Source organism: Leuciscus leuciscus (genome assembly GCF_965113295.1).
Source record: "Leuciscus leuciscus genome assembly, chromosome: 1".
Lineage (NCBI taxonomy): Eukaryota > Metazoa > Chordata > Actinopteri > Cypriniformes > Leuciscidae > Leuciscus > Leuciscus leuciscus.
In genome coordinates this window covers 37,926,543-37,950,939 of record NC_138725.1, presented here as the reverse complement: position 1 = coordinate 37,950,939, position 24,397 = coordinate 37,926,543, and the positions used below count along the sequence as shown (strand labels likewise).

Below are 24,397 nucleotides of genomic sequence, written 5' to 3'. Positions count from 1 at the left end.
AACGAAATCAAGTCTTTGAAAACACTTCCCCCTTTGGTTAAATGACTTTACTCGCTCTCTTAGACAAGAGTGTCGTAAGGCAGAGCGAAAGTGGCAAAGAGATAAACTTCAAATTTCATATGAACGTTTAACTGCATGCTTAATCAGTTACCAAAAATCAGTGAAACAGGCAAAATCCAAATTCCTCTCAAAACTCATCACAGAAAATGCAAATCGGCCGAGAATGCTGTTTAATACAATTGATTCTGTGCTAAAACCCTTACCAGCCCCTACTCTTGTTCCATCTCGAGAAACATGTGAGAACTTTTCAGAGTTTTTTTATGAAAAAGTTTTGACTATCAAGGGTTCCATTAAGTCAGCAATATATAATCCACCTTTGACCTGTTCACCAATCGATTCACTAACTTGTTTTCATCCTGTTTCCTCTTCTCAGCTGGTTGATATTGTTTCTAAGGTAAAATGTTCCAGTTGTGAGTCTGATGTCGTCCCTACTCGTCTCTTTAAGGAAGTGTTTGAAACTTTGTGCCCAGCTGTAACAGATATTATTAACAGTTCTCTAGCCACCGGAATTGTCCCTGCTAGTTTTAAACATGCTGTAGTTCACCCTCTGCTTAAGAAACCCCATTTGGATCCATCTCTCCTCAATCATTTTAGACCTATATCCAAGTTGCCTTTTACTTCTAAACTTTTAGACTTTAAACTGGCTTTAGATCTATGCACAGTACAGAAACTGCTTTGTTGAAGGTCATCAATGACCTTTTGCAAATCCTCGACACCGGATTGCACGCAGTGCTTGTCTTACTAGATTTAAAGGTTGGGTAGGTAGGAATTGTCTAAAAAACTTATTTTCCAAATTTGTTTAAACTTTATTTATATATCAATACATAATTAAAATGTAAGTACTCTGAAAAAGAAAGTATAAAAATCGAGTGTCTGTAGACCTCTCACGACTGTTTTAAAGACAGCTCATTATTTCCATTCACTCCACCCCCTCCCTTCTGGGCTCCTTCCAAAGCCACGCCCCCAAAACACATGAACGCGCGACTCCGACCGCTGAGCTGGAAGACGCATTATTTACCTGAGACGAGCGGAGAGGAGCGCAGTGCATGCAGTGACATCATGTCAGAATCACATGTAATAAAAAAATCTAACTTTATCATTATGAATATAAACAAATAAGATGTATTTTAGTACTCACTATCAAGCTAGCATTGGTAAAGTTTAAAGCTGCAGTAGGGAGCTTTTAGAAAACGTTGACTTAGCTTGAAAATTTGAACAAGCACAGCTTACAGGTCACTCCCCCTCGCTCTCTGCTGCGCTACAGCCCTCCCTCCACAGCGGAGCCTGCCATGAACGCGCAGGCTAGTAAACATGCAGGGACACTGATGACGGCGGATAAACAGTTATCGCACATTCACTGGTAGGGACGAAACATCAACAATATGCTTTACATTGACTATGGCCTGCCCATACTTTGACTACAAACTTGGTCCTCAAATCATTACGTATTTTGCAATACATGTAATGTAACTTCATAACGTTGCACTCTTTCTATAAGTTATAAATAGCTAGCAAGATAATAATGGTAACGTTACAGTATCTAAATAATTATTCTAGTGATGTGTAATGCTAAATAAGGTTTGCTAGTACATTATTTCAGCAACATGACAAGCCAGTGAATTAGCAGGTTTCTATTGTTGCTTTGCACAGTGCGTGACATTTTATCTGTATGCTATGCGGCTAGAGCTTTGACACTGAGTCAATGGGCTCCGACGGGCTTGTTTATCGTCATCGGTCTTTTTCCGTTTACCTGTCTTTGTTGCATGAGCTGGTGCCACTCGAGAAATTGGCAGTTTTGGTTGTTTGTCCGCCATTAGCACAGCTGCGCGGCACACCGGCTATCTTGATTTTGAACGACGGTACGCGCTGTGCGAGAGAGGGGGGTGATGATCAGCGCGTACACAAGCATGATTGACACTGCTAAGACACTCCTCTTGGCTCTGATTGGTTGTTTCTTACCGGGAGCGGTGTATTTCTGCAAATGGCAATAGGACCACTGGGAGGAGCTTGATTTTTTTCACAGATTATCTGTCTCATATTCTACTGTCAGGACATAATGACAGTTTTAACAAATATGTAAAAAATACATTTTTACAGAAGTTACCAACTGCAGCTTTAAGCGCTGCTTTTGATACGATCGACCATAGTATCTTGCTGTATCGGTTGGAAAAAGTGGTGGGCATTCAGGGTGTTGCCTTGCAGTGGTTGGCCTCGTATCTCAAAGACAGAACCTTCTCAGTAAATATGGGGAAATTTACTTCTGCATCTTTTCCCCTACTTTGTGGTGTGCCTCAAGGGTCCATTTTAAGCCCGCTCCTCTTTTCACTCTATATGTTGCCACTGGGTGCCATATTTGAGAAACATAGGAAATCCTACCACTGTTACGCTGACGATACACAGTTTTATCTACTGGCAAAAACTGATATGTCTTATCCCCTGGAAGCACTGTGTGACTGTTTTGAGGAGATCAAATGTTGGATGGCAAATAATTTCTTACAATTAAATGAAAGTAAGAGCGAAATTTTTATTTTAGGCCCATCTAGTTCCTCATCTACTTTTAATTTCGGTTCCTTCCCTGTCAGTGTTCGACCTCATGTAAGGAATCTCGGATTTACATTGGATTCGGCACTTAATTTTGAAAAACAAGTCAGCTGAGTGGTAAAAGGCAGTTTCTTTCACTTGAGATCGATTGCAAAAGTAAAACAGTTCTTGTCTCCAAAAGATTTAGAGACTGTAATCCACGCCTTCATTACATCACGGCTGGACTACTGTAATTCCCTGTACTGTGGTCTGCCTCAAACTACAATCTCTCGCCTGCAAGTTGTTCAAAATGCTGCAGTGAGACTTCTGACCAGTACAAAAAAGAGAGATAATTTCTCCTATCCTAGAAATTTTACATTGGCTTCCGGTTAAGTTCAGAATCGATTTTAAAATGGCAGTTTTTGTGTACAAGGCGCTATCCGGTGTTGCACCAAAATACATATGTGACCTTCTGACTTTGTACACTCCCCAAAGAACTCTTAGGTCTTGTAATCAGCTTCTTTTAACTGTCCCACGCTTTTGCTGTAAAACCAAGGGTTGTCGGGCCTTCTCTGCTGCGGCACCTAAACTCTGGAACAGTTTGCCCTTCGCTGTGAGGTTTGCTCCATCATTATTCAGTTTTAAATTCGGTTCTTAAAACTTATTTATTCTCTCTGGCTTTTAATTAAGTCGCTTTTGATTGATTTTATATGATCTATTAAATGGATTGTATCGGGTGTAACGTGTCTATAATTGTATTTTGCCTTGTCTATTTCGATGCTTTTTATTTGCACACTGTAGTTCTGTACAGCACTTTGGCACAACTCTGTTGTTTTTTAAATGTGCTATAGAAATAAAATTTGACTTGACTTGAACACTCATTTTGTATTTTTTCCTGATTTTGATAAAACACAACATGAGTGACTTATAGACCATGTTTTGGTCTGTACAGTATAAAGCATAATTTGTTCACTATGCAGTGGAGCACATGCTAAAATGACACATTTAAACTGAAGGCTAAAGATATTAACAGAATAAAGTACGTACCTGAAAACCATACTTGAATAAAAGTAGACATACCTTACAGCAAGTTATATGCCACCAATTGTAATATCACTTCAGTAAAAAATCTTAATGTATCTGATTTGAACAGTACTTAAGTGTTTTACTTGTACTGAATGAAGTATCAAAGATGTACTATAGTCCTCAACACCTAAAGAGACATGCCAGTGAAAAACAAGTAACAGAAGATTTGTGAAAAGAGCATTCACGTTTATTTTCTAAAATCAAAATAAAATGGAACAACTCAGTATTGCAATACATCAAGGTTGAAACAACAACCTCTTAAATGTCTACAAACATTCAAGCCTCAGTTAAATGCTCAAAAGGGCATAAGGAAAATAAATGCATTTTTAGACATGACTTGAACTCAGACAGAGAGGAAGTCGATCTAATATAAATTGAGAGCTTGTTCCACAGTGTGGGGCCAGCCACTTCAGAAGCTCGGTTTCCCCTTGATTTTAGCCAGGTTCTAGGTATCTGAAGGAGAAATTTTGTTTCAGATCTAAGACTTCTAGTGAGAGAATATGAATGGAGTAAGTCAGACAGATAAGAAGGTGCTAAATCATTTAAATATTTATACATAAGTATTCAAATTTTATATTAAATTCTGGAATTTATCGGTAGCCAATGAAAGGATCTCAGAAGAGGGGTGGCATGGTCAAATTTCCTCTTTTCCTTCAGGAATCTCGCCGCAGTGTTTTGAACAACCTGTATGCATGCCGTTTGAGACTTTGGTACACCAAAATAAAGGGAGTGGCAATAGTCCAGGCGTGAGGTAATAAGAGCATGGATCGCAGTCTCCAACGAGGAGGAACTTGGGAATATAAGATTTGATTTTCGCTAGATAACGTAGATAAAAAAAAGTTAAATCCAATGACAGCACTAATTTGCTTATCAAATTTTAGGGAACTATCTAACATCAAAGTTCTGAACTTGGGAGGAGATAAATAGATCTAGAGATCCAAGGTCAAAATCACGTCTTGACAATCAAAAACAATAACTTCTGTTTTGTCTGAGTTCGAAAATAGGAAATTCTTGGCAAGCCAAGCTTTTACCTCCTTAAGACATGCTGTCAAACTGTCTAGAGCACTTTTATTTTTCCTTGACAAATGCATATAAATCTGCATGTCATCAGCATAACAGTGAAATGAGACATTGTGTTTCCTAAAAATAGAATGAAGAAGATAGAGGGAGAATTGGACAGGAGCTAAGACAGAACCCTTAGGCACACCGCAGGATCAATTTCGTAGAGAAGAGGAGAAACACCCCATTTTTACAGATAAACTTCTATTTGTTAAAAAAGATTTGATCCAACTTAAAACCTCGCCCCCTAGGCCAACACAAGCCTCCAGCCGAGAAACGAGAATCATATGGTCAACAGTATCAAAAGCAGAAGAAAAATCTAACATTACTAAAATGACGTAATCTTCCGAATCTGTACCCATGTAAATATTGAGAACTCTAATAAGAGCGATTTATGAGCTGTGCAGAGATTTAAACCCCGACTGAAACTTTTCAAAAATATATTTGTCATTTTAAGAAGGTCTGAAGCTGTAAAAATATTATTTTTTCCAATACCTTGGAAATAAACGGCACAATAGATATAAGAGAATTTTTTTATAAAATAAAGGCATCAAGTGACGGTTTCTTTAGTATGGGTGTAATTGAGGCAATTTTCAAACTCGAGGCTATAGCTCCCTAAATCAAGGATTTATTAACGACACCAACCGAGGGCCGACAGTATCAAATAATTGTCTCAGATAACGAGGATCTAAAGTGTCATACGTTCAGGGATGTCACGGTGCCAAAATTCCAGTAGTCGGTACCAATACCATTAAAATGTTACAGTCCTCTGTACCAGTTTCGGTACCACAGAAGAACTATTGAACTATTTTATTTAACTATTTGAAAAAAATAAATAAATCAATGAGTTTATTATTTATGATGTAATCATTATAAGTAAATAATTCATATAAACATTTGAAGGCTACATGCTGTTAAAAAGTAAACATTTATGAAAAAGATCAAGTGAAAAAATAAGCAACTCTCTACTACACACGCCTAATAATAATAATAATAATAATAAATTATTATTATTATTATTATTATTATTTATTATTATTATTATTATTATTATTATTAATGTTAGTATTATTACATTGAGATGTAGTTAAATCTCCTACAAGAAGCCAAATTTTTTCTGTTAATTTCTTCAAGTTAAACCAAACTTTTATTTTGATGGGTTGAAATGGTAAAATGCTGATGGAGTGACTCTCTCAGAGCGGCTCTAGAGATGAAGTTTATGCGTTCATGTCCTCATACAGTGAGGCTGAAAACACAGCGAGCGTCACGAGTGCTTCAGTGTGTGTTTTATGTGTGTGTGTGGTAAATGAAACCACGAGTCTGCACCATTCATTCACACGGAGACACGCAGAACATCCAGGATTCAAAAAAAGTATTTTTGCGGTTAGTTAGTCTGGAGCCCTGTGCTTAGGTTAACACTGAAGTGACTGAAAGGAGCGCCTATTAGTGGCTAGTCCACCGAATGTACCTGGACCTTGGTACTACCGGTACTACAGAAATGCTGGTATCGTCACATTTTCAAAATTTCAGTACCGAAGTAACAGTACTTTGACAAAACTACAAAAGGAAGGTTTAAGTTTAAACATTTCTTCCTTTACAGAATGTAGAGAGACAGGATTGAAAGAGGTCCATAGGGTAGTAGAACTTATCTCTGTCGGTATTTCCTGATCGGAGACTTGAAATTGGACTCTCAAAGCTAACAAAATCCTCACAGAGTGCCAAAGACGGGCAGCGAAGAGAGTTTATAGGGGGATTTAAAACGGAGTTAATGACAGAAAAAAAGTGCTTTTGGGGTGATGTTTCTCAATCAGTTTAGAAAAATAGGAAGCCTTAGCTTTCTTAACCACATTCCTTTAAGATCTCGTACGAGACATGTAATTGTCTTTTTTCCACTTTCTTTCTGCTTTCCTGCACAACTGTCTCAAGGAGTGTATACTATGATCGACCCATGGCTCCGATTTCTATGTAGATTTTGACTTAAAAGACTTGTAGGGAGCAGTAAGACTTAAAATATCTTCCCAAACAGTATTTAAAAGGGAACAATAATGCTCCACATCAAGGTCAAGTTGTGGGAATTCTAAAAATAGAAGAGGATTAACCTCATTATAGAACTTAATAAAATCTACTTCAAAATGAGGTAAATATGCACAGGCTTGTGTGGTGTTTGAAAAAGGCACAATAGAAAGCTGAGGAAGAGACATTTTAAATAAAATAGGAAAATGATCAGAGATAGCAGAATCAACAACTTCAACTTCAGTTAAGCCCCGTTCACACAGAGATTCTGGAAAATACACGGATAAAGTGACCCGGGTTTTGACCCGGGTTCGTTTGATTTTGGTTCATTCACACTGCCAGTGATTTTCCGGAATCAGAGAGTGCGTTCACACACAACCTGTAAAAATGCCGTAAAGACACGTGACATGGATGTGACTTGTAATCTCAGCAGCGTCTTAGGTTTGCTTATGAGCTGCGATCTCTCTCTCTCTCTCTCTCTCTCTCGAGAAACCACGCTTGTGCATTTTTTTCTCTGATTCGATCATAAACTTGCGCATTACGTACCGTTTCACAGCTGGCGAACGATCCCGGCTTCAGCGTCATCACATACGACACAGCATTATTACGGCTTTTGTTCACACAGCGCGCGTTCCCGGGACTGAACACAGCAATGTTACTAGGTCCCCAACACGGCATCGGTACCCAATCCCGGGTCGAGTTTGCGTTCACACAGAAGGCGCTCTGGCAATTTGCCGGCAATTTCCCGGGTTCAAAGCGCTGTGTGAAAGGGGCTTTACAGATAACCCATATGACAGAATTTGATCCATGTGTCCATGAATATGTGTGGGATAATGAACCCACTGCCGAAGGTTAAAAGAGTCAATGATGTTTAAAAAACTCACAGGTTAGCCGCTTAGAAGGGCAACATATGCACATTTAAATCACCTAAAATCAGGATGCATTCATATTAAGTGATCAAGTCACCTACAAATTCCGAGAACTCCACTATGAAGGCTTTGATTAAATGTGGTGGCCGATAGATCAGAACTTATACCACGGGTACTGTGTATGTGCATGCGTATTGTGTGTTCAGTTTAAAGTTGTGTAGTGTTTCTTTGCATGAAACCTTTCAAAAACACAAAGGATTTTTTTTATTTTATTTTTTTTTTATACTTGGCCCTACATTGTCATGTTAATTCTTTTATTTTCCAATTGTCCCAATTGATTTTCATAATTTTCATTTTAGGCTTGATGAAAGTGAAAGAGGAAATACAAGATCTGAATGAAGTGGAGGAGAAACATCAGCATCAGAAAGCTCATGATGTCACCGCTGGAGAAAAATCATTGAGTTGCTTCAAAACTGAAAAAAGTTTCTCACAAAGCAGCATTCAAATGACAGAAGTCGAAAGGCCTTTCACCTGTTCTCAGTGTGGAAACTCTTTCACACGTAAAACAAGCCTTAAGAATCACATGTTAATTCATGCGGGAATAAAACCTTTCACCTGTTATGTGTGTGAAACAAGTTTTACAAAGAAATCACACCTTAAGGATCATTTGGTAACTCACACTTCAGAAAAGCCTTTCACCTGCTCTCAATGTGGAAACACTTTTGCACGTAAAGGAAACCTCAAGAGTCACATGAAAATTCATTCTGGAATAAAGCCTTTCGCCTGCTCTCAATGTGGAAACACTTTCACACGTAAAGAAAACCTCAAGAATCACATGAGAATTCATACTGGAATAAAGCCTTTTGTCTGCTCTCACTGTGGAAAGAGTTTTACATATAAAACACACCTTAATGTTCATTTGGCAACTCACACTTCAGAAAAGCCTTTCACCTGTTCTCAGTGTGGAAAGTCTTTCACACGTAGAGAAAGCCTTGAAACTCACATGAGAATTCATGCTGGAAAAAAGCCTTTCACCTGCTCCCAATGTGGAAAGAGTTTCACCTTTAAACAAGGATTTAATAGTCACATGAGAAATCACACTGAAGAGATGTCTTACGCATGTCATCTGTGTGAGAAGAGATTTAAATGGAACACGAGTCTAAAAACTCATCTTCGCCATTCTCACTCTGCAGTAAGGCAACTTAAAGGTACAGTAAGCAACAGAAAAGCTGCTGAAAGTGGATCAGATCGAGCAGCACAACACACTTGTACCCAATCAGCTATAGGGGGCATGTCCACTCATGATGGGGGACGAGAGGGAGAGTGAGAAAGAGGGAGATTTGAAGAAAGACTAGAACATTTAAAGAGAGATGGCTGAGAGACATTACAAAAGAGAAAATGTCATAGAAAAACCACTGGAAAAAGAAGGGTTATGATCATGCAAGAGCTTTAGGAGCAACATTATTATTAGAAAAGCTTTCCAGCACTGAGAGAACGAAGCTGGAAGGCCTGAAAATGGACGCTGTTATTGCGTTGTTTCTAGTCCACATGTGAGTAGCATTGGTTTAGCTATTTTTCACAGAACCAAGATATGCTTTTGTTGTAATGTTAACTCTAGGAACAGGAGAGTTTTGAGTTTCATTGTTTGTCTGGATCTGCTGTGCTGTTGCTGGTGACTAACAACAAACTCTTGCTTGTAGATACTCTTGTGAGCTGAATGTTAAACTTTTGTTCTTAGTTGTCATTTTTTCATCTTCACTTTATTTTTCGCAAAGCATTATTTTGCATAGTTTCAGTTACAATAAAGAGTAACTTGCATTTGATGATTCAATCGTGCTCTTTCCACAAGTTTTCTTCCAGCTATATGCTCCATTTTTCAAAATTGAGAAATTATTTCCTTTAATACAGATATAAAATGGATATTTTAATATCCAGTGGTGTAAAGTATTTGAGGAAATGTACTTTGGCTACTTTGACTATCAAAGATGTTAGCTACTTTTAATCTCTACTTGACTGCATTTTTAAATATGTTCCATTTGATTTTGATTTTAGAAAATAAACTTGATTTCTCTCCTCACAAATCTTCTGTTATTTATTTATTTTTTTACTGGCATGCCTCTTAGGTGTTAAGGACTATAGTACATCTTTGATCCTTCATTCAGTATGAGTAAAACACTTAAGTACTGTTAAGATTCTCTAAGATTTTTACTGAGCGGCCGCTGGTTGCTGAACTGCTGCTGCAGATCACTGCGTTCCGCTGCAATGGCGAGAGAGGCTTCTTGTCCGGAGAAGTCAGTGAAGAGATGCGTCCTTCGCTGAAGGAGATTAAATCTAATTCCTATGGTGGAATGGGCTGCTTATATAGTCAGCAGCCACGCCCAAGTGCCCTGATAGGTTTGCGCGTCCTCGCTGCTTCGCCATAGGTTCGTGCAGTTGCCGCAGCCCAGCCAATCAGCGCCCTTAGACAGCCTGCACTGGGCTTGCTGTGCAGATACACTGCGTTTTAAAATAAAGGCTTCAATATTCTCGCGAAAAAGGAGTTTTCCCATAGCGTATAGCTACCCAATACAAGTGAACCGTTCTCGAAAGGGAACCTATTCTGGTAGACCCCCAAAACGAAATCAAGTCTTTGAAAACACGTCCCCCTTTAACACTCATTTTGTATTTTTTCCTGATTTTGATAAAACACAACATGAGTGACTTATAGACCATGTTTTGGTCTGTACAGTATATAAAGCATAATTTGTTCACTATGCAGTGGAGCACATGCTAAAATGACACATTTAAACTGAAGGCTAAAGATATTAACAGAATAAAGTACCTGAAAACCATACTTGAATAAAAGTAGACATACCTTACAGCAAAAATGACTCCATTAAGTTATATGCCACCAATTGTAATAACACTTCAGTAAAAATCGTAATGTAGGCCTATCTGATTTGAACAGTACTTAAGTGTTTTACTTGTACTGAATGAAGGATCAAAGATGTATTATAGTCCTCAACACCTAAAGAGACATGCCAGTGAAAAACAAGTAACAGAAGATTTGTGAGGTGAGCATTCACGTTTATTTTCTAAAATCAAAATAAAATGGAACAACTCAGTATTGCAATACATCAAGGTCGAAACAACAACCTCTTAAATGTCTACAAACATTCAAGCCTCAGTTAAATGCTCAAAAGGGCATACGGAAAATAAATACGTTTTTAGACATGACTTGAACTCAGACAGAGCGGAAGTTGATCTAATATAAATTGGGAGCTTGTTCCACAGTGTGGGGCCAGCCACTTCAGAAGCTCGGTTTCCCCTTGATTTTAGCCAGGTTCTAGGTATCTGAAGCAGAAGTTTTGTTTCAGATCTAAGACTTCTAGTGAGAGAATATGAATGGAGTAAGTCAGACAGATAAGAAGGTGCTAAATCATTTAAATATGCGTATTAAAATTTTATATTAAATTCTGGAATTTATCGGTAGCCAGTAAAAGGATCTCAGAAGAGATGGTATCATGGTCAAATTTCCTCTTTTCCTTCAGGAATCTCGCCGCAGTGTTTTTGAACAACCTGTAAGCATGCCGTTTGGGACTTTGGTACACCAAAATAAAGGGAGTTGCAATAGTCCAGGCGTGAGGTAATAAGAGCATGGATCGCAGTCTCCAATGAGCACTTGGGAAGATAAGATTTGATTTTCGCTAGAGAATGTAGATAAAAAAAGCTAGATCCAATGACAGCACTAATTTGCTTATCAAATTTGAGGGAACTATCTAACATCACAGCCAAGTTCCGAACTTGGGAAGAGATAAATAGATCTAGAGATCCAAGGTTAAGATCATGTCTTGGCTTGGTCTCTGGGGGGTCAAAAACAATAACATAACAATAAGTAAAAAAAATTACTTCCTCAAGACATGCTGTCAAACTTTCTAGAGCACTCTTATTTTTTCCTAGACAAAGGCATATAAATCTGCATGTCATCAGCATAACAGTGAAATGAGACATTGTGTTTCCTAAAAATAGAACCCAGAGGAAGAAGATATAGAGAAAATAAGACAGGAGCTAAAACAGAACCCTGAGGCACACCAAAAGATATATTTCGGAGGGAAGAGGAGAAAAGTCCCATTTTTACTGAAAAACGTATATTAGCCTAGTTCGAAAAGATTTGAACCAGCTTAAAACCTCGCCCCCTAGGCCAACACAAGACTTCAGCCGAGAAACAAGAATCATATGGTCAACAGTATCAAAATCAGAAGACAAATCTAACATTACTAAAATGACGTAATCTTCCGAATCTGTACCCATGTAAATAATATACTCTAATAAGAGCGGTTTATGTGCTGTGCAGAGATGTAAACCCCGACTGAAACTTTTCAAAAATGTTATTGTCATTTAAGAAGGTCTGAAGCTGTAAAAAAATAAATAAATTGAAATGAACGGCACAATTGATATAAGACGAAAGATAAAGGCATCAAGTGAGGGTTTCTTTAGTATGGACTATGGGTGTAATTGAGGCAATTTTCAAACTCAAGGGTATAGCTCCCTCAAGCAAGGATTTATTAAATAATGACACCAACCCAGGGTCGACAGTATCAAATAATTATCTCAGATAACGAAGATCTAAAGTGTCATACATTCAGGGATGTCACGTACCAAAATTCCAGTAGTCGGTACCAATACCATTAAAATGTTACGGTTCTCGGGACCAGTTTTGGTACCACAGCAGAACTATTCAACTATTTTATTTAACTATAAAAAAAAAAATAAAAAAAAGAGTTTGTTATTTATGATGTAATCATTATGTAAGGGATAATGTATTGCGAGGCGGTTGTTATGGAGAATAACAACCCCTCGCGGAGGGGTCTTGAATCAGCCTGAAGGGGTTGTTATTCGCTATAACAACCGCCTCGCTATACATTATCCTGATTATTATATGGCTACCTACAAAATAAATTAATAATTTGACACAAAATATTGATTTAAAAAGGAGTTTATTGATTTAAAAACTATTGTATTGCTTCCGCTAAAGAAAATAGTCTGTTCCGCGTCCATAGCAACGCTCTGTTTTTCATGGCAATGGTGTGTTATACCAAGAAATAACAGACCGCATTCTACATTAGAATTCAACCAAGCCATATAATAAAAGTAAATAATGCATATAAACATTTGAAGGCTACATGCTGTTTAAAAGTAAACATTTATAAAAAAAGATCAAGTGAAAAAATAAGCAACTCTTTACACACACCTAATAATAATAATAATAATTCATATTATTATTTTGTAATTTTTTTAGTATTAATGTTAGTATTATTATTACAATGAGACGTAGTTAAATCTCCTGTACAAGAAGCCTAATATATTTCTGTTAATTTCTTCAAGTTAAACCAAACTTTTATTTTGACGGGTTGTTAAATGAAACGGTAAAATGCTGATGGAGTGACTCTCTCAGAGCGGCTCTAGAGATGAAGTTTATGCATTCATGTCCTCATACAGTGAGGCTGAAAACACAGCGAGCGTCACGAGTGCTTCAGTGTGTGTTTTATGTGTGTGTGTGGTAAATGAAACCACGAGTCTGCACCATTCATTCACACGGAGACATGCAGAACATCCAGGATTCATATTTAAAAAGTTTTTTTTGCGGTTAGTTAGTCTGGAGCCCTGTGCTTAGCACTGAAGTGACTGAAAGGAGCGCCTATTAGTAGCTAGTCTACCGAATGTACCTGGACCTTGGTACTACCGGTACTACAGAAATGCTGGTATTGTCACATTTTCAAAATTTCAGTACCGACTTGGTACCGAAGTAACAGTACTTTGACAAAACTACAAAAGGAAGGTTTAAGTTTAAACATTTCTTCCTTTACAGAATGTAGAGAGACAGGATTGAAAGAGGTCCATAGGGTAGTAGAACTTATCTCTGTCGGTATTTCCTGATCGGAGACTTGAAATTGGACTCTCAAAGCTAACAAAATCCTCACAGAGTGCCAAAGACGGGCAGCGAAGAGAGTTTATAGGGGGATTTAAAACGGAGTTAATGACAGAAAAAAAGTGCTTTTGGGGTGATGTTTCTCAATCAGTTTAGAAAAATAGGAAGCCTTAGCTTTCTTAACCACATTCCTTTAAGATCTCGTACGAGACATGTAATTGTCTTTTTTCCACTTTCTTTCTGCTTTCCTGCACAACTGTCTCAAGGAGTGTATACTATGATCGACCCATGGCTCCGATTTCTATGTAGATTTTGACTTAAAAGACTTGTAGGGAGCAGAAAGACTTAAAATATCTTCCCAAACAGTATTTAAAAGGGAACAATAATGCTCCACATCAAGGTCAAGTTGTGAGAATTCTAAAAATAGAAGAGGATTAACCTCATTATAGAACTTAATAAAATCTACTTCAAAATGAGGTAAATATGCACAGGTTTGTGTGGTGTTTGAAACAGGCGCAATAGAAAGCTGAGGAAGAGACATTTTAAATAAAATAGGAAAATGATCAGAGATAGCAGAATCAACAACTTCAGTTACAGATAACCCATATGACAGAATTTGATCCATGTGTCCATGAATATGTGTGGGATAATGAACCCACTGCCGAAGGTTAAAAGAGTCAATGATGTTTAAAAACTCAGAGGTTAGCCGCTTAGAAGGGCAACATATATGCACATTTAAGTCACCTAAAATCAGGATGCATTCATATTAAGTGATCAAGTCACCTACAAATTCCGAGAACTCCACTATGAAGTCTTTGATTAAATGTGGTGGCCGATAGATCAGAACTAATACCACGGGTACTGTGTATGTGCATGCGTATTGTGTGTTCAGCTTTGCATGAAACTTTTCAAAAACACAAAGGATTATTTTTTTTATTTTTTTTTTAGTTTTTAGTAGGCCCTACATTGTCATGTTAATTCTTTTATTTTCCAATTGTCCCAATTGATTTTCATAATTTGCATTTTAGGCTTGATGAAAGTGAAAGAGGAAATACAAGATCTGAATGAAGTGGAGGAGAAACATCAGCATCAGAAAGCTCATGATGTCACCGCTGGAGAAAAATCATTGAGTTGCTTCAAAACTGAAAAAAGTTTCTCACAAAGCAGCATTCAAATGACAGAAGTCGAAAGGCCTTTCACCTGTTCTCAGTGTGGAAACTCTTTCACACGTAAAACAAGCCTTACATATCACATGTTAATTCATGCTGGAATAAAACCTTTCACCTGTTATGTGTGTGAAACGAGTTTTACAAAGAAATCACACCTTGATGATCATTTGGTAACTCACACTTCAGAAAAGCCTTTCACCTGCTCTCAATGTGGAAACACTTTTGCACGTAAAGGAAACCTCAAGAGTCACATGAAAATTCATTCTGGAATAAAGCCTTTCACCTGCTCTCAATGTGGAAACACTTTCACACGTAAAGAAAACCTCAAGAATCACATGAGAATTCATACTGGAATAAAGCCTTTTGTCTGCTCTCAATGTGGAAAGAGTTTTAGATATAAAACACACCTTAATGTTCATTTGGCAACTCACACACTGTAAAAATGAATACGCTATATCTAATCAATAAAATTGTGGCAATTTGAATCTGAATCTCAACAATGGTGACAATTATAAAGCATGTTGCAGTGCATTCTGGGTGCCACCAATCAAAACTCATTCATGGCTCCCATCATACATTGCATGAATAAATAATGAGCTTATGATCAGAGGTGATCTGTTTGTCACCATTGCTGAGATTCATACGCAAATTCTTGATGTCTGTGTGCCTAAAACATTTTTAAAAAATTTAACATATTTGATCATATGGATTTCATTGAAAAGGCTAAAAATATTATGCTGTACAAGGACTGTTAAGATTGTTGCTGGCGACTAACAACAAACTCTTGCTTGTAGATACTCTTGTGAACTGAAAGTTAAACTTTTGTTCTTAGATGTCATTTTTTCATCTTCACTTTATTTTTCGCAAAGCATTATTTTGCTTAGTTTCAGTTACAATAAAGAGTAACTTGCATTTGATGATTCCATCGTGCTCTTTCCACAAGTTTTCTTCCAGCTATATGCTCCATTTTTGGATGTGTGACGGTATGGTTTGCTTTTCTGTTGATTAAATGATTAAATACAGTTTATGTAAATATACTAACAACAGTGTCAGTTTATTCAATGATTTTAAGTTTTTGTTTGTCCTTGCATCAGATTTGACATTAATATTGTTTACTGGATAAGTGTAATGTAATATGTGTCATGAATCATTGATTTTTTTTTATTTTTTATATATATGCAAAGTAATTTGAGATTTTTACAATATTTGACTTTGTTGCAGCACCCCTGTTCTCAGTCTGTCAGTAACACGTTTCCCAAAGTCAACTATGGTTGGAAGTTCCAATAGAGTTCAATGGAACTTGTGACCATATAGTAGGCTAACGCTACTTTTGGGAAACGCACCCCTGTTTAGTTCCTGTCTCTATGAAGCTCCTCCTTCCAAAAAGTGCAACACGTTCTGATTGGTCAGCTGGACCAGTGTGCTGTTATTGGTCAAATGCTTCGAGCGTGTTTGGGAAATGACACACCCCTTGTCATAACTGTGGCTGCAACCAAAATCCTATACTTTCCTACTACTGTATAGAGTATAGGCGCAAAAAACATATGTGACAAAATAATTAATTCTGAATTCACAGTACTCACAAAAGAGTAGGCAAAAAGTACCCGGATGACCTACTACATCCGGTGAGATTTTGAAGTGTGCATACAATGTACACTTTAATATCCCATGAGGCAACAGGAAAGGATTTATGACTGGCATAAATGCTTCGTAACTGATGCAGGTAAGTCACATGATAACTTAATGACAACTTAATTTTTAGCGGTCGTGAAGTAGCTTCTCAAGAGACTATGTGATTTCGGACACAGCCTCAGAGTTTCAACACACTACTAATTTAACTCATCCAAATCTTGTCCCTTTGTGTGTGTGTGTGTGTGTGTGTGTGTGTGAGAGAGAGAGAGAGAGAGAGAGAAAGAGAGAGAGAGAGAGACTTGTGCTGGAATTATTTACTAAATGAGGGTGACAGAAAATACTGTTCAGAGATGGTGATAACAGAGAAACATTCCCTTTGGAGTGACTTTGTGCTTTGTTGCATTGCAGACATTTTTAAATGAAGAGCAATATTACATACTAAAAATTCACAGATTTACCTCACGTTGCTAGACTTGGCACTGGTATGAATGGCACATTTGAGGATCTCTATTAGAGTGATAAACAAAATCAATGCAATGCTCAAAATAATCTACATTTATTCTCAGCTAGATCAATCAGACCAAAGAAGTGTTTGCTTCCTTATAAAAGCAGAAAGTAAATGTGAAAATGTTTACTTCAACTTGTTTACAACTGCGCATTGATAATACAGAGAGAAGATTGTCATATTTTCATGTGAATATGCTTATGAAGCTGCTTATGTTTATTTTAATAGCTGAAGTCCTGAGGATGTGTGACGGTATGGTTTGCTTTTCTGTTGATTAAATGATTAAATACAGTTTATGTAAATATACTAACTACAGTGTTAGTTGATTTAATGATTTTAATTGAACAAATTCATTAATTCACAAACAAGTTTTGTTTGTTTGTACTTGGATCAGATTTGACATTATTGTTGTTCACAGGATAATGTGTAATGTAATATGTTTATGAATCACTGATTTTTGTTTTACATGCAAAGTAATGTAGGATTTTCAGGGTTTTAATGTGCACAGTCCCTCTGGTCCTCTGGTTGCTCCTCTGGGATCTTCAGTGGTTTTGCCCTGTTATGTTGATGAACCTTTACCAGTGAAGGATCTGGAGGTGGAATGGAGAAGAGCAGACTCAGAGACTCTGGTTCATCTGTATCAAGATGGTGAGAGTCGAGCAGAGGTCCAGCAGCAGGATTATCATGATAGAGCTCATTTCTTTACTGATCAGATTCAACATGGAAACTTCTCCCTCCGTCTGGACAATCTGACAGCTGAAGATGAGGGAAATTACACATGTAAAGTTTACAGTAAGCAGGATTCTGGAGAGACTGTGGTTCAAATAAAAGATGTTGGTAAGTCTGAACTAAAATTTATGTATAGAAATTTTATAACTGAACAGAACTTAAAACTTCATTACGTGATACACTTTTATTTCAGAGCGTTTGGTCGTATCAGGATCAGATGAGTCTATATCTGCGTCTGTGGGGGAGGACGTCACTCTGAACTGCTCTGTAGACTCTCACATCAAACCTGAACACATTGAAGAGGTTTCATGGAAGAAAACCATTGAAGATGAAGATATTCTGGTTCTGCTCATATGAAAACAATAAGGCTTTTCCAGATTCATCAAATGAGCAATACAGAGACAGAGTTGAGTTCTTCACTGATGAAATCCCCAAAGGAAACTTCTCTTTCAGACTGAAGAGTGTCAGAACTGAGGACAAAGGAGTTTACATGTGTCAAGTGTTTGCTGGAGGACTTTCAGCCAATTCAACTGTAGTACTGGAGAGACTGGGTGAGTAACAGAAATAAAATTAAATCTGACACATTTGAATATAAACACATTGTCAAGGACGGGACCAGCCCTAAATATCCCAGGAATCATAACCATTCATTTCATGAAAAAAAAAAAGTCTGTTTTTTTTTTTTCCCAAAGGTTTTTCTTTCTCACACATAATGGTGTTGATTCTCTGTATTTTTGCATTTGGATCTGCACTTCTACTCTGCTTCATAATCTACTGCAGGTCACATAATGAAGGTCTTTCATGTCTATAGATGTTCAAAACATTTTTATGTTTCCAATTTGATTTGTTTCATTCCTTACTGATGGTGTTTTTTTTTTGTTTTTGTTTTTTACTCTAGTTTTGCGTCTTCAGGTTTTGCTGGTGTTTTGTCCAAATATGATTTTGTTTTTTGCTTTCATCCTCTGGGGTTTTGCTGAAGGTGAGTATTTCAGTAGAGCAGATGACACCAATATAAAAAAAGCACAATGTTTGATTTTAACATCAGCTTTATTTCCCAGGTAACTGAAAATGTTTTTCAGTGTTATGTTTTAATAATGTAGCAGTGGACTTACTCAAGATCAGAGAGTTAAAAATCGTTTTTCTTTCCTCCAGATATTTGTAAATTCATTAAACTCTGATTGTGTTTCAGGATCTCTACATGAGACGGTCTCCTGTTGTGTGAGGATGTTGGAGGTGGAGATTTATAACCTTTTCTCACTGCACTTGATATAATTAAACTTATCAATTTGATGGTGGATCCAGAAAGGTTCAAACGACAATCACCAATGACAACTGGAGATTCACCCGTTGTAAAACGCAAAAGACTTCGGACTGGCTACAGAAAAAAAGAGACTGCAACCGGGCCCATGTGAAAACAAGGATAAATATCGGAAGGGTATTAAATGTAGTTACGCAATGCTGATGTTGTTAACATTAACATTAACAAAACATTGGATTCATCCGCGCTGTGCCATGCCGAGGCACAACGCACGTAAAGTTGATAATTCTGCAAATAACTGCAATTGCAGATTTCGAACAGAGATGGCGACAAAGAGGAATAACTATGGACTGCAGCTTTAAAATTAATCAGTAATTATTCACTGTTAGACTTTTCAAGGGTTTTTTACAGTAACTTACTGGCAACACTGTTGCCAGTAAGTTACTGTAATTAAGAGTTACAGTACCAAACCGTATTTCAGTTTTGTGTAATACAGTGCATTACTGTAAAAACGAAGCTAATCAGTACAGTGCATTACTGTAAAAACTAAGCTAATCAGTACACTACTGTAATTATTTTTATTTGTACTAAATATAAATTAGATTTGATAATTTTGATATATGATTAATTTTATTTTTATCCTACATAAGTACTACTTTCATACAAACCAATTAGACAAAGTTATCACAAAATACCATTTTTTTATTTAAAACATTTCATATATATCACAAAATAAACATGCCAATGCTGGAAATGATGTGTGAAATTTTTACACATTAATGGGTAAGTTTAGAGACAACATTTTTTGTGTTAATTTTAACTCATTCATTGTGTTAATGATTTTAACAAAGTAAATATGTCAGAGAGGTTAGCACAAAGATGTGTAAACGTGTTAAATTAACACATTATGTGCTGTCCTTCACTGCAAACATTTTTGAAAACATACATAAAATCATAAACAAAACATTAGCATTTGACTAAATGAATGTAGAGTCATTGGTTGTTTAGCTTATACAAGTATTATAATGAAATATCAACCATTACATTCATAAAACTGCAGAATATAAATACATTAAGCATTCAAAAAGGAAATGTCCAAAACAGGACAAAACACAGTTCTTTTCACAATACAAGATACATAACCCCACCTAAAAAAAATAATTTCACTTATTTCCAAAAATGTGTTGGATTCATGTACACTGGTGGCCAAAAGAAGTATTTAAGTGGCGTAATGTTTTTGAAAGAAGTCTCTTTGATGCTCAAGAAACATTTATTATTATTATCAATGTCTGACTGTCTACTCCATCTTTTCTACAGCATAGGAGTAAAAGTCATCAAAATAATCTTTAAAAAGCCAACACAATGTTTTTGTCCACCTTTGTGAATAAATGAACTTCTCCAAAGATTGGTTCCTGTTCAGAACTTGATTGACAACATCAGAGTGTTCCCTGGTCTGCATGCGTGCCCACAAACACAAATGTACTCAGTCCTTCAGAGGAGATCCCGGTTCCAAAACTATATGAGAGAGAGAGAGAGAGAGAGAGAGAGAGAGAGAGAATATTAGTGTCACATTATTTTTAACCTCCTTTTTTGTTAATTTTTATTATTATTTTCACAAAAACTTAAGAATATATATTTGTAAACAGCTTTTGTCAATAAATAGCATACAAAAGAACTAAATTAAATTATGCCAGATAAAATTTTAATACTTACAAATCCTAAATTCTGTCCAAAAATGCTGAGATGCATAGAAAGAAGTTGAACGACTGAAATAGATGATTTTAGCCCATTTCAGCTTGTCTGCAGTGAAGGGGTTCCTGTTTGAGACAAATACACAGTAAGAAACATGCAAGAAATCACTGTGTGATGATCGTTCTCCTTCCTACAGTAGTTAACCCACCTGTGCGCTGATATTAGGACCTTCCTAGTCAGGTGGAACTGCAATGGTAGAGTCGCTGGCTAATAAAATATAAAAATAATGCAAAAATATAAACTTAAGTTGTTTAGAATGCTAGATTTGGTCTTAGTGAGAGTTTTACTGCAGTGCTTACCTGGATACATTTAATCTGGTGAGACTGAACAAAGACAATGGTCCATCTTCTGATTGGTTCATTTGCTGTGTAATAAAGTTAGACATAATGCAAAGGTCACTTATTTGATATAAAGTTAGCCAATTTTATAGAGATTTTATAAGATATTGTTAGCTACCTAGTCTGCACCAGTGGCTCAAAAGCAATTTTCACATAGTGTATGCTAATCATTTCAGCAAACTTATCTCAAAATATATCACAAATGGGCTGGCCTACCTCTGGAATCTTGCTAAGTCACTGGCGCGAATTGGCGCTTTGTTGCAGTTGCCTTTAAACACAAAAATGGAAGTAAATATTAAATTCCCTTAAAAAAAAACTATAATATGGTATAGTTTGCAAACTAATGCTAAAACTATAAAGGTTCTCATCAGTAGGCCAACATTAAGATATAAACAGAATTTCACATTAGTTTATTCACATTTATTGTTAATGTAAACGCGTTGCTCGTTGGCATATTTTAACTCGACAATTCAATAATCTAACAAAGTGTGTAAAATGAAACGTTAGCTCAGTTTACCATGGTAAAGTTCGTTACCGCCATGTTGACGACGAGTAACGTTAGGCTAACGTTAACGTTATAACATACGTTAAACTGGGCACAATCCTGTCAACATACACAGAATGTTTTTTTTGTTTTGTTTTTTACCTTGCTTGCTGATCTCTCTCTCGGTGAAGTGAATTCCGTCTCTTCCCCGGGCCAGACACGAACGTCGCGATCCAACAAAAGACAGACCCCATTACCTACACTGGATGTCTGTCTGACGCGACACGACAAATCCCAGACAGTGTAGTGATGCGCCGCGGCCGTTATATTTCAGACGTAGTCCGATACGAGTCCAAGCGCTCGCACTAGTTCTTACAAGGGATAAACAGGTTTGCATTTAAAGGTCCGGTCGCTTCAATGTGTCCAATATAGACAGCCTCTGGCTATTATAGCGTTGTAGACACGTGGTGTAAGGCAAAAATTAGGAAATTAAAAGCACGGTGGAATGGTGCCAGCCAGAGAGGCAGTTACGTCAAATACAGTAGTATACAGCAAATTTAAAAAATACAGTAAGTCTCTGTATGTGGTGTTAGACGTCACAGAAAATTCCCATGATGCAATTGGAATCACAGTTATTTACTGTAAAGAGAAATAGCAGTATAATACTGGGGGATTTAAAGTAAATAACTGTAGAAATTACAGAAAAGTCTAACAGTGTTCAAATGCGGTGAACATAAATGTTACCCTGGATCACAAAACCAGTCACAAGTAGCACAGGTAAATTTGTGGCAATAGCCAACAATACATTCATTGTATGGTTTAAAATGATAATTTTTTCTTTTATGCCAAAAATCATGAGGATATTAAGTAAAGATCATGTTCCATTAAGATATTTTGTAAATTTCCTACCGTACATAAAACATTTATTTTTGTGAGTAAATGCAGCACAATCGCAAACATAAATGGACAACTTTAAAGGCGATTTTTTTTTTTTTTTACCCTCAAATTCCAGATTTTCAAATAGTTGTATCTCGACCAAATATTGTCCCATCCTAACAAACCACACATCATTGGAAAGCTTATTTATTCAACTTTCAGATGTTGTATACATCTTAATTTAAAAAAATTGACCCATGTGACTGGTTTTATGGTCCAGGGTCATAAATTGTGCATTATATGGACATTTTAAATAGTTTTAATATGTTATTACAACTTTAGAGTTAAGTTTGTGGTATTTTTAATTATTTATTTATTCTTTTTTTTTTTTTTTTTTTTTTTTTATGTTCACAGACATGATTAGAAGATGGATTGACACTTCAAGTATTGATATACAAATTTCTGTTTATAACGTATTGTTTCTTTCAGGTCAGTAAATTAAAATAGTCCACCAAAGTATTTTATTTTTACTTTTATGATCAATAATTCACAATAATATTTACTGGTACATTTATATGTGTGTCTGTGCTATAGTTCTTCTCAGACACAGCTGGTCAACAATTGTACAATATACAGAAGTTGATAAAGCAATGTTAACAGCCCTCTTTGTGTTAATGCTTCTGCTGTGTCTAATTACAGTAATTAAAGGTAGGAACATTTTATATATGAAGAGACACTTTTGTACAGATCATCAATCTTATTTATTATATTTTATATATATTTTTTATATTTTATATTTTACAATCTTATATTTTTAAAGGCCATTTTCCCACACTGACCACTGATGAAGGAACATTCCGGTTACTGACAAAACCCTTGTTATATTGAATGTTGACATACGGGGTCACCTCTGTGTAGTAGAAAAACCGCCAATATGCCGGCCAGCAGCTCAGTCATTCAGTTTTATGCTGAGGAGCAGAGATATGGTCCTGGCCATTCAGCGGGCTGGTTCAAGGTTGTGGCAGGTGGGACATAATGTCTCCATTCCTTCCATCAGCGAACGAGGGTTGCATCAGTAACCGAGACGTTATGTTGAATGACGACATATGGGGTCCCTATTGAATGCGACACAACCACTGAACTGTGTTACGAGTGTTGGAGCTGCAGATGCTGGGAAGCTGTAGCATGCCCTTTTGGCAACTGCTGTCTCTAAATCATAACCTACCCAGCTCCCCATGTAAGCCCAACATTTTTGTCCTCCATGCCTATGGGGTGGAAGAAACAGGGCTTACCATGGAGACAGTCGTAGCTGCTGTTCCTTTTGTATGTTACCTCAAGGGAAGTGTGCTTCGGTTCTCTATTCCCATTTTTTTTTTAGCCATGACCATAGTTTGTTAAAGCTGGGGAAGCGTACCTCATCCAAATAGAAAGTGATGGTACTGAAGCTACTTCCTACATATGGATACATATGGATATACGAATGGACTGACATGTGGGGCAGTGCTATGGAAAGGTCTCTCGGGTAGGTCCTGCCTAGAAAAGGATGGAACTACTACAGCCGCAGAGACAGAGCAGAACAGAATCTGCCAAGGGAAAGACACTGGTTTACTGATGGGGAGACCGTACTGTCGATGAAAACACCTGGGATTACCGGAGGACTGACCGACTGGGCATGCATCTCGAGTACTGGGCCTGGCGTCGGGCGCCTCCGCCATGTCTAACTGCTGAAGGATGCTGGGAGACAATTCAATCCATGTTTCGCCAGCTGGGGAACTTATCTTAAAAGCTTAGAAAGCGCTTGTGTCCCACTTAAAGGGGAATGGCACTGCAAGCAAGACACCAAGCAAGTCTTCCCACTCTTTACATGTTTATACACAAAACATGGAAATAAACCATCTCAACCTGGAGAGAACCTCGCAAAGGTGTTATTTCTTGCCAAGCCTGTTGGTCTGCAGATGTCCATCAGAGAGGTGCTGTGCGAAAACACCAAGGAGGAGGCAACACAGTGGAGTGAGCCCACACTCAGAGGGGGTATGGCTTGCCTTGGGACTGGTACGCCAAGACGATGGCATCCACTTTCCAGTAAACCAACCTCTTTTTGGAGACAGCATTTCCCTTCTGCTGTCCTCCTTTTCTGTG

The 24,397-nt window shown here is 37.1% G+C and overlaps 1 protein-coding gene and 1 long non-coding RNA gene across 5 annotated transcripts in view; one reads left to right on the top strand and one right to left on the bottom strand.

Annotated features, from left to right (window-relative positions):
* Window positions 1-15,596, top strand: part of LOC309506766 (uncharacterized protein) — a 45,951-nt gene extending 30,355 nt beyond the window's left edge. For 3 of the 4 annotated variants that reach the window (XM_082180727.1, XM_082180726.1, XM_082180728.1), the window contains 2 exons: window positions 7,967-8,815; window positions 14,544-15,596. In XM_082180727.1, coding sequence (XP_082036853.1) covers window positions 7,967-8,815; window positions 14,544-15,124 — 1,430 coding nt within the window. In that variant the 3' untranslated portion in view covers window positions 15,125-15,596. Of the gene's footprint in view, window positions 1-7,966; window positions 9,158-14,543 lie in introns of all 4 variants that reach the window. The other variant, XR_014208901.1, reaches the window with a different exon arrangement.
* Window positions 15,597-19,490: 3,894 nt separating this feature from the next.
* LOC309505731 lies at window positions 19,491-21,807 on the bottom strand. The gene is made up of 6 exons (XR_014208566.1): window positions 21,545-21,807; window positions 21,115-21,166; window positions 20,860-20,924; window positions 20,709-20,767; window positions 20,522-20,625; window positions 19,491-20,323 (listed from the first exon to the last, which is right to left on the bottom strand). It is a non-coding gene; the product is annotated as an uncharacterized lncRNA (long non-coding RNA).
* Between the last annotated feature and the right edge of the window lie 2,590 nt (window positions 21,808-24,397).